Source organism: Fusarium pseudograminearum, chromosome 4 (genome assembly GCF_000303195.2).
Source record: "Fusarium pseudograminearum CS3096 chromosome 4, whole genome shotgun sequence".
In the NCBI taxonomy this organism is placed as follows: Eukaryota; Fungi; Ascomycota; class Sordariomycetes; order Hypocreales; family Nectriaceae; genus Fusarium; species Fusarium pseudograminearum.
The window spans coordinates 4,856,949-4,867,666 of NC_031954.1; the positions used below are offsets into that span (position 1 = coordinate 4,856,949).

The 10,718-nt window shown below is 47.9% G+C and overlaps 3 protein-coding genes across 3 annotated transcripts, besides 1 other annotated feature; 1 reads left to right on the plus strand and 2 right to left on the minus strand.

Annotated features, from left to right (window-relative positions):
- Positions 1-644: 644 nt before the first annotated feature.
- On the plus strand, positions 645-1,487 carry FPSE_11204 (uncharacterized protein; the record flags this gene model as incomplete). The annotated part of the gene is made up of 1 exon (XM_009264321.1): positions 645-1,487. One exon carries the CDS (start codon positions 645-647, stop codon positions 1,485-1,487), a length of 843 nt encoding a protein of 280 aa, XP_009262596.1.
- Positions 1,488-1,765: 278 nt separating this feature from the next.
- Positions 1,766-6,483, minus strand: FPSE_11205 (uncharacterized protein; the record flags this gene model as incomplete). Its single annotated transcript, XM_009264322.1, has 3 exons — positions 1,766-5,289; positions 5,465-5,996; positions 6,073-6,483. The coding sequence occupies 3 exons, from the start codon at positions 6,481-6,483 to the stop codon at positions 1,766-1,768; spliced, it is 4,467 nt and encodes a 1,488-aa protein (XP_009262597.1).
- Positions 6,484-6,753: 270 nt separating this feature from the next.
- Positions 6,754-6,777: a microsatellite.
- A 783-nt stretch (positions 6,778-7,560) lies between these two features.
- FPSE_11206 (uncharacterized protein) lies at positions 7,561-10,078 on the minus strand (the record flags this gene model as incomplete). Its single annotated transcript, XM_009264323.1, has 8 exons — positions 7,561-8,436; positions 8,483-8,524; positions 8,878-9,412; positions 9,462-9,654; positions 9,703-9,744; positions 9,798-9,888; positions 9,947-9,976; positions 10,028-10,078. The coding sequence occupies 8 exons, from the start codon at positions 10,076-10,078 to the stop codon at positions 7,561-7,563; spliced, it is 1,860 nt and encodes a 619-aa protein (XP_009262598.1).
- Between the last annotated feature and the right edge of the window lie 640 nt (positions 10,079-10,718).

Consider the following 10,718-nt stretch of genomic DNA (forward strand, 5'->3'; position numbering starts at 1 on the left):
ATTATTAGGGCAGCTTATGCTACTTAGACCATGCTTCTTAGACTATTTATTTATATACCCTAAGACTTAGGAGGCTAACTTTTCTGCTACCCACTAGCCTATATGAAAGTGCTCTTTGTGACGACACTAAAGTTTCTCATACATGTTTGCTTGAGTACCTATCATTAATAATATATGACTCTGAATGAATATAGACAGCACAAAGGGAATGTGCTTGATGCAATTTTACTTCACTCTCACTTGCATCAATGACCAATGACCTGTTCAATGTCCACATACCCTTAGAGCCATCAACAACAAAAGCAATGTCAAACCAAGACGCAATGGACGACACTGAACGGCTGAAGGTTCCCTGTCCTATTCATAACATGTTGAGTCCAGCATGTAGCGTGCAACCTCTCCCGCTTTGTCTCTCTGTACAAAATTTTATTAGATCAAGGAGTAACTTCTAGTGACCCTTACCAGAGACAATCAGCTCTGGCTAGGCAGCTTCGGTGAAAAGTTGGGTATAAAAAGACATAAGTTTCTTCTTCTGCAACCCATCTTCGCTATTCCTCCGAACACTCACCTACCCAAGCATATTCCGGAGATTCCCAAGATACGACTCTATCACATCACAACAACCCCTATCTACCCTCACCAAGATGACACCCCAGAAGGTTTACTCGCTCGATGAGCTGAGGACCATACGCTTAAAAAAGGGAGATACAGAGATCATGAGAATATTTCTATCACCGGGGATGGCCTTCCAAGCGCCCCATTACAACTGCCACTGGACGCCCCATATTTTGACTACCAAACAAAAAAAAAGTCATGATTTGGACATGATGCAGGCCAATATTTACAACGCATTCGCTGATTATATACCTACCCATGGTATACCAGTCCAGCCGATCTATGGGACCAAGTCCATCTTGTGGTTCCCTGAAGTTTTCCGAAATGCCGCTTTATCGCAATGTGCATATCCATTTCCGCGATTTGAAGGGAACGACACCAACCCATCTGAGATTCTGCCTTTCCTCGGTAAGGAAGGGGTGGATAATTCAGAGCTCAATACTAGACTCCTGCAGGCAGGCATGTACCTCACAGAAATAGAGAATTTTGGGATAGATGTGAAAAGCCTCGCGGCAACATTAGGAGATGCTCTCGCCATGATCATATTCAAATGCGGGTTGTTGTACCGTGGAAAACTCGCTTTCATCGTCCTTAGCAGTGAATCACCTGGTTGTTTTACTATTGGTCTCAGCGTCTACGTTGCCCAATTATTTGACAAGCAACGACCTGGGGATGCGCGACTCGAGAGAAAAGATATGACGCGGATGGCGGAAGCGGCGGAAGCACAACTACCTTCTCCTAGGGTGTCACCCTTGCTTTGGAACATCTTCAAGACGGCGTTCATCACCAGGGGTAAGAAGTACCACTCTCTCGTTCGCGACATGACTCCGGAGGAGATGATGGCATTCTTTGAAGGGGCCTACAATTCCTAGACCAGCGTGAGCGAGTCACTGGGCCTTCGGCGAATGTGGGAAGCCGTTTAGTAGACAATTGTTTATGTCTTTACTTTGATAGTGCTATTAGTCTCAGTCAGTGGCAACCGAATCACACGTACTAGCACAAATATCGATGTGATACCTCAGCCAGTCAATCAAATCTATTTCTTGTCATATCTAACTAGTATATTCGATGCCTCATCTAAATCTCAATCAAACTCCACAAGATGCTTCAATCATATCTCATATCCTCATACCCAATATTCCCTTTCCCTCTACTTCTTTATCTGCCGTCCCCACTTCTGCTCCAACCCAGCCTTCCACTCCCCAAAACTCGCCACCTTCCCACTCCTCAGCAAAATCTCCCCTCTATGTAGTACCATCCTCAACGGCGGCACGGCAAACCACTTGTGATCACTCCTACAGATCAAGTCGTCCCTGTGGTCGCTCGTCTTGTTCCCATCGCCCTTGATAACGGCCATGCACTTGGCGTCGTACGTTTCCATGCAAAACTCGCAGATGTAGTACTCATCCGAAGGCGGGATCAGATCAAGACACTGCGCGCAGTTTTGACGCATGGTTTGGATCTCGGGGAGTTTGGGGTCTATACGTTGCAGGATGGGTGAGTCTTCAGGGGTGGAGGCCAGGATCTTGGGGTCGACTTTGCGCATGGATTGGCTTAGGGCCATGGCATTTTCGATATCGTCGGCGGCGATGAAGAGACCGAGGAGGTTATCCAGGGCGTATTCGTCGTTTGACACGTCGTCATCTGATAGAATGTCGAGACTGTCGTTGATAAGCTTGCGCAGATCGCGATCCGTGGAAGAGCTTCTTTCCAAAAGCCTGTTGAAGAGGATCATGTAAATGGCAGCGATATTGACGTCTGATCCTACCATCTCAATCGGCATATCATGATTTTGGTGCCGATTCTGCTTGTGCTTGATCTTCTCTAGCTCTTTCAGCCACTCCTCTGCTTCGGCTGTCTTGAGTCCAGCATGGAGAATGCGTTCTTTGTACAGAGACGCTAGCTTCTGGAATGCGAGAGCATATGCTTGTCGCGTGGGAACATTACCACGGGGGCGGTAGCCAAGCTGTGTGATACCCTCAAAGAGATCTAACGCAGCCTCGATATCGCGACTGTACGTGTAAGTTGCTCCGAGCGAAAGGCGGAGGTAAAGCGCTTTGAGGGGAAGGCGTGATACGGTGGCAACATCAATTGTGAAGAGCAAACGATCGTACACAAATTCTGTAGCACCGACTTTGCTGGCTGCTTTGGGAATCCAGTCGATAACAAGAGGTTTGTTATGGAACTCGAGCAGGAAGTCTACCAAACGAGTGCGGTTCTGCTCAGCGTCGGTGACTTGCTCGGACAACTGCTTGAGGAATTTGATCACAGCTTCGTGGCGGTTCTCCGTGGCCACGAGTTCGAGGTACCCAAGCTCTGGCTCAAAGTACTCCTTACACTCTTTGCGATCAAGACCAACATCTTTGGCGCTCACCATAGATTTGAGGAAGTAATCGATTGCTTGGTCAACTTTGTTTAGTTCCTCGTAGCAGCACGCGATAAGGATGTGGTCCTTATATAAGCGCCACTTGCAACTCTTTAACGCCTGCTCATCAAGCTTTCCACTATCAATGCTTTCACGTTCGATAATTTCACATTTGAGAGCTTGGTCAAGCGCTTCCTTGTACCGTCCGTCCTGGGAGAGACAGTACGCGATACGACCGCGAGTCTCGACGCTGTTATTGTCGAGAGCAAGTGCCCTATCATAATGTCCAAGCGCCTTATTGTGCATGCCATTTGTGAGGTATGTGCTTCCGCATCGTCGGTGCCAATGCGCAGTCTCCGGGATTTTTGCCCACTCTGAGGCCCTGACGATTCGCTTATCGACGGGGATCTCGGTCCAGTGCGTGTTGCAGTCTGACCACGAGTATCCATCTTGCATAAAGGCGATGGACTGGACGATCTTGAAGCAGAAAAGTGTGGGGATGTACTTTTTGAAGTCCTCGGATAGCCATGCGCGGGCATACAGATCGCCGATAGGTTTAAAGATGCCCGGAGATTCCTTGACGGCTTTGCTTGCCCACTCGCGAGCTTCGGGACTCAAAGAGGCGAGGACGTCGGGGTCGGCTATCCATTTCTTCAGACCTTTCATGTTGGCGTCTGTGAGAACTTCGAGACCTTCGTCGTTCTTCTCGTACATGAGAGTCCAGTCGAGAATGATGTTGTCGTCGGTGAGCATTTTGTACACATACTCGCCAAGCACTTTCTTGTCGGGTGCAGGGACGGTGGACGGGTCGAGCACAGCCAAATGTTCCTGCCAGTACCATGCAGAGTATTGTTTTATTGACTCGCGACCACTAGGACTAAGACGATATTTCTCGAAACCTGCTTTGTTGGTAAAGATTGAGAGACAAGTCTTGAGAATGTGGATGCGCGAGACAAGAGGGTAGAAACCAATTCCCGTACCGTACTTGGAAGAGTTCTCTGTGCTGAAGAAACCCTTGATGGAAGAGTGGAAAAAAGTAATCCAGGTGTTGGTCTTGCTCGATCGAAAGTCCATGTCGCTCATGGGATCGAATAGATCAGAGTTGGCTGCTGGACTGACACCACGACCGGGGCTGCCGCGTACGGGACTTAACCCATGCGTGGGGCTTGCACGTCGCAAAGGAGATAGATTCCGTGCAAGATCGGGCGTTCCGGGTTGGCGACCAAAGATTGTCGGACTCTTTGGACTTCCGCTTCTCCCGGAGCCCGGCCGACTTGCTGAACTTGATCGTCTTCCGGAGCCGAGATCTCCATTCTTGATGCGTTGCTGTTTCTCGTGCTCGCGGATGAGATCGTCTGTCGTCAATCCATCTTCGCGCTCGAGTTCAAAGAAGCACGCATATTGACCGCGCAGCGTTTCTTCAAGATGGAACGGCGGGTCACCGAAGCGCATGATAAGCACAGCCTCCAATTGCTCCAGGGACAAAACTTCCTCTGCACACGCAGCCCACTGCAGCATCTCGTTCAGATCTCTTGTTTGGTCTTCGTAAAGAGTTTCGGAAAGGTTCTTTAGTGTCTGTGCGATAATTCCGTTGATCTCCTTGGGATACGATTGCAGACTTGTGAGAATGCTTTGGGGGTGTCGCTTGCGGCTTATGTCTTCAATCATGAACTTGGCGAGGATGAAAAGCCCGTCTGCTTGTTTAATCATGGCGTCAATGATCTTTTGTCGGAAGTCGGGAGGTGTACGGCTGAGGTTGCGGAGGTGCCAGACGCTGTCTTCAATGTAGAGCTTGACGTCTTCTGCATTGCGATCGGGCGTAACATGAAGAGTTGTTATGACTTGGCTGCCGCGGTTGTCTGGATCGAGGGTATATGTTACCGTCTCGGTCATGTACGTTCTTCCAATAAGAGCGACCTGGATTGTGACATGCTTAGGTCTTCGAACTGACTCGTCGCTCGAGCCTAGCTGTTCCAGCAGTTCCTGTACACCTTCAGAGTCCGCTTCGTCGATGCCATCGAGGAAGATGTAAATAGTTTTGGGCTGTGCCTCTTCCTGGAACGGTTGAACAAAGAGTTTGCGGTAGGCACTGGGGATCGTGCGGATCTCATCAATATTCTGCACGCCCCTGAGGAGTTGCTTTGCGTAGAAGGGGTCACTTTCGCTAAGCTGATAGGCGACGTCGCGTAGAGCTTGGAGGACTGAACGGGTTTCTGGGTTGTTGTCGCGGAAGTAGAAGTACGCCAGGCGGGGAATCCTGTCAGAGCCCCAAGAGATGAGGCGAGTGGTAAGGAATGACTTTCCAGTACCTGTAAGTGTTAGTGATTGTTTGGAAGTGGATAGTAGAAACGTTGGTCTCCTAAGTTTAGGCTATAAAATAAATAGCCTACGAAGTATAAGCTGGCTCAATAATTTCGTCTCCTATGCTCCTAGTGGCCTATATTTCTGATACCCTGGGGGAGTTGGGATGAGTGACAAACATACCTGATGCGCCGGTTATCCAAAGAAAGTTTGTCATTTTGTCGAGCCAGGCTTTGAACCCCCCATCTGTAAGGATCCAGTCACCCGTCGATTCTGCTCTGGACTTGTTGAACATGTTGAAGAAGTCGACAGGAAACGGCGAAGGATCTAGGATTTCCTTGAGCTTGTCTTGATGTGCAGCGACGGTGCGCTCTCGTCCCTCGGAGCGTATCTGCATCATGGTCCGGTTCATCTCGTCCAATTTGCTTTGCATATTTTCCGTCGCGACATTGAGTTTGCTGACGCCTCCATAGGTATCTGCGAGAACTTGCCTTTCCTCACCAATGTTGAGGGCTTTCAAATTGTCTAGTGCTTCCTGCACGGGCGTGCCCTTGCCGACGAGGTTTCTGAAGTAGGCCTTGAAGCGGCCACGCCGGATCTCTTTTGCGGCGAGGACGAAAACCTCGAATAGCTGTGCCAGGATGGTGACGACTTTGTTTCTTAATGCGCTTCCCATGCGGTATTGCACATAGACATCTAGTCGTGATGTGAAGTCCTGCCGATGTGTTGGTCTAAGATGTACGGACAAGCGGGGTTGAAGATCGGGGTGTTATACTCCGTATTTCACTCACTTTTAGAAGCTCGAACAATTCGACAATTGTATCATATGCCGAAGAAACATCACGCGCAGCACCGATTAGGTAGGCAACCGCGCCGAAGATGCCTTCAGCAGGCGCGAAAGTGTCTTGCGCAGCACCGCTCACAATCTGGCCGATCTGTTCGACGGGATCAAGGCAGGCGGCGAGGGCGCTAAAGACGGACTGCCGTTTCTCGCGGAACTGTGCGAACTGCCCATTTTGCTTTTCAATCTGAGAGACGAGGTCTTTGACGTTGTGTAGGGGCGGATTGAGAAAATCTGCGAGTTTTTTGAACGAGTCTGAGTCGGACGAGGAGTACAATTTGCTGGCGTCGTCAAGGATGTGGGCAAATTGGGCTTCAGCGGTGTCGCCTTTGCGGGTCGCCATATTTTTGAGGACCGCCATGATGTCTGATGGACAGACGGTCCAACAAAGAAGAGTATGAGTAGATATGTAGGCAATCGGGAAATAAATAAGACAGTTGGTGTTTCAGAAACAGACACACCTGAGGAAGGTATGGTACGGTACCTGCCTGTATGACTCTTTGGCCTGCTGAATTGGTGGGTGGGTACCAAGTTCAGAACAGATGATCAATCGACTCTGCTAGACTAGTAAAAAAGAAAAGAACAAAAAGAGATGAAAATCCTCGTAATTGCCTGGAACGAAACAGGATTCGGTAGGTAGCTAGGTAGGTAGGTACGGGCAGATTGAACTTGTTGCTTACTGCATTTACAACCAGCCTCTGTTGGGTAAGGCTGAGAACGATGTAGGTCGATCCTTGTGCTTGGCTATCCACTCAAAAGATGGATAATGCGGTTGGTTATATGTAATATGGATTGATTATTTCTCACAATGGACTACGGGTAGTTGCACTCTGTATTATATATGAATAATAGTATTTGCTTCAGCCCCCAAGCGTCGTAGTTTAATCTTCGTCATCTAACGGGAGGCGTTACGCCCGAAACAATAGACCACAGTACCTGGGCTACGGCAGGCACTAGGCTACAGGCTGAAGGATCTAGGGATCCATTCATAGGGTTTCACCGCACGTCTGTAAATCTCTCCCCCAGTCTGGGGCATCCACACTTGGTGGCTGTAGTTGCAACGTGACCAACTGCTGTGACTGTTTTGGCCACGATAGAAATTCCTCCCTTGTCGATCTTGTCGAGGGTTAGGCAGCTGACAATTATACGTAACATATTCCTCCGTATTCCATTTCTGAGACTCAATATTGACCAGGATGTGCATTTAATCATACGAAAACTACACAAGCTTCTATTCATTCGATTCTTCGGAGTTTCATCGCCCTGGCTTGTCTCAAAGTGGATAAATTTCTGATACTGTTCCGGGGCGGCTCGGGCCGTATGTTGCGATATCAACCTGATACGCTACCTTGCTACTTTCAACCCGTCTCAAGGCAACGTCCAATTTCGACAGTCAGTTCATTTGTATTTGCCCCAAACCGAATATTCATTGCCACTCCTACACACTAGCTACAGCCGAATTAACAAGGCTCTCAGCAGTCTCCTCGTTGACACCAAGCAAACCAGAATCAGATTCCTCCCACGATGGCGCAACAAGACAGCGAGCCTTTCCGTCATCGTACAATTGTGCAACAGCCAAATCAAGAATCCATCCTCCAACACCATTCTCCTTTTTATCCCGCGCTCCTTCGATGAGCTCACGCGTAGTTCGTCTCTGCATCTCCCACTGACTTCCCGTCTTATTCTGAAAGGCTTCCAATAATTCATTCTGACACGTCTTGATAGACACGACTTTGACAGTACGGTTTGCTGTCTCAGCTGGATTTTGCAAAACACCAACCACAGATTTTCCAATACCTTGAAGTGTTGTTCCAGTAAAGTACTCTTTGCCTTGGTCATAGATGATGGCTGATTGATTCTTGATATCAAAACCCATGATTGGAAAGCGCTTCAAGGCCCAATCAATAGGATTTCCTATTGCGATACTGGTCCACGTGAAATTTGGGTTTGCAGCTGCGTGATTCCTTGCATGCTCGAAGCCAACAGCTCGTTGAGCTCTGACAGCGTCAAACTCGGGAAAGCTGGTAAAGTTGGGACCCCAGCCAAAGTCAGCCACTATGAAGCGTTTGACGCCAGCGGCTTCAGCGGCGTCGATCATGGTGCCTTGTGAGAGAATGCCTGCTGGTCCGACAGCACATACCGCTGCGTCCTGGCCAGACAAAGCCATGATAAGAGCATCATAAGTGTACTCCGTTCGAATAACGGGAATTTCTTCTGGGAATGTAGATTTGGATTCAGCTCGCGTGACAATGGTGACGTCGAAGCCAGCCTTTGCGAGGGCAGTTGTGATGGGGGCGCCAAAGTTGCCAGAGGCCTGACCATGTAAGTAAGTGGAAGGTTATTGGAGGAGGGTAACTTACACCAAAAATAGCGACTTTGTTCAATTTATTGGTGATCATTGTCTAGATTTTGTAGGAGTGATGTGTATAAGTCAATGTTTCTGTGGTTGAGAATGTCTTGATTCGGCCGATTATATGGACTAGGTTGCCCCACCGGGCGGAATTCCGCCAGCTAGACCAGACAACCTGCATGCATAAGCAGGCATATATGGTCTCATTAAACTAAACAAACATAATACATCTAAATCATTGTTTCATCATGACTTCCTATTCCACTGCCTTCTTTCCATAGATAGAATAGCTAGTCTTGTCAGTAATTCGTCCCGTCTCTCACATATAATAACTTACATGGGCCAGTAAGCATGGGTGTTCTTATCCGCCAACGCCTTTCTCTGATCAATCAGAAACAGTGTTACTTCCTCAGGTGTCCAGCCATGAGCTCGCGTCAGCGGTGCCATGGTAAACGCTTCGAGACCGCTAGCCATGTTGATTAAGGACCACTCTCCCAATAGCTTGTCCTTCTTGTCCTTGGGCCATCCATTGATAGGCCACTTGAACTGCTTGACAACAACATCGACGAAGCCAACTTCTTTCATGATATCTGCGAGGGGTGGAATGTCTTGGTACGGACGACCGAACTTGACCGACGCTTCTGTTAAGAGACGGAGGGATTTGAGCATCACGTTATCGGGCTTGAGAGTACCATCGTTGGATTGGAGATTCAGGTCGGCTTCTTGAATCTCCATGTAGCCACCCGGTGCGAGGTTTCTGCAAAGGTCAGCACGGCACTGATATGTGAGAGCCGAAACGTACTTGTAGCATTTGGTGAGAAAGTCGGTCCAGCTTGCGAGTGCTGATGACATGAACCGACTATGAATATAATCAAACGACTGAGAGTAGTTCCATTCGTCTTCAATATCCTCAATCATGAATGTCAGGTTCGGGGGCACGCTAGTAGTGTTAAAGGAGTCATGAATTAAACAAAGGGGCGAATCCATACAAGGCTGGTTGTATAGGAGATAGATCAACGCCGACCACCTGTGCCTCTGGGTGTTCATCAGCGTAATCAATAGCCCAGATTCCAGTACCAGTTCCAATGTCCAAAATGTGTTTGGCCTTGGAATCAGGTTCATTCGGAGGAGCTAGACCGAGCTTGTCGTCCAGAGTAAGAAGAAAAAGATTGTGCTGGAGGTCTGTCGAGAAGATTAACGTGATTATTTCCAAGTGAGCGTTTGGCATACCTAATCTTTCATTCTCTGCCTCGTCATTGGGAAGGACATATTCTTTACCACTGCAGTTAATAACATGACGTATAAAAAGGGATGAAACCTCTCACTCCCGTCTTTGTATGCATGATAGGTCCTGCCATTTTCGCGGCGATAGTCGAGGATCGAACTGGAGATGCTTGTGGTGGACGAAAGAATGTCCTGGAAATGGTCAGACTTCGGATATTGTGGATCAAGAAAAAGAGAGAGTTTTGAGTACCTCGCCAAGAGAAGAGTCGGTATCGTTGTCCTAGTAGTCGTCAGATCACATGTTTTGCTCAAGGCAATTTAAGTTACACACCAGATCGTCAGGCACAAGGGCTGCCAGCCGGCCTTGTTGCGTCTGTGCCATTTTCTTCAACAAGAGATAAGAAATGAGTTTATAGAGAATTGCTTTTGACAAATAATCATGAGGAACTTGGACAGCTTTATATGCTGGTCCCTCCCCTGGCCCCGGAAACTGTTGGTTGGTTTGGGCTTCCTAACGTGGATTTAACCGCTGTATGCGTCCCATCTGATGGTTTATACACCAATCGTGATTGACGTATTATCGAGGTTTGTGTTGAACTTGGCATGCGAATCAAATGATGTGATATATCATACTACGCCGCATTTATCTACAAGAAATGAACAGTGGAACTCGCCCCGGGTTCTATGTGATTTTTCATCCCTGCCGATGCTGTGATTGAGAGTTCTTCGCGTTAATGATCACCTGATTGTGGGTGGCAGCCGTTTTCAGTACTAACCTATTCAAAGACATACAGACATACAATATCGATTAGATAAACACCATGCTTGAGAAGGAGAAGTTAAAGTAAGCAAGTTTTTTATTCGCCGGTATATATATTCAGCGCTAGCAATCTCGCCTTTCCTTTTTCATCCCAGCTACTGGGTAGCAGAAAAGTTGACCTCCTAAATTTTAGGTTACAAAAATAAATAGCCTAAAGAGCATAGTCTAAGTAGCATAAGCTGCCCTACTAATTTCGTCTCTT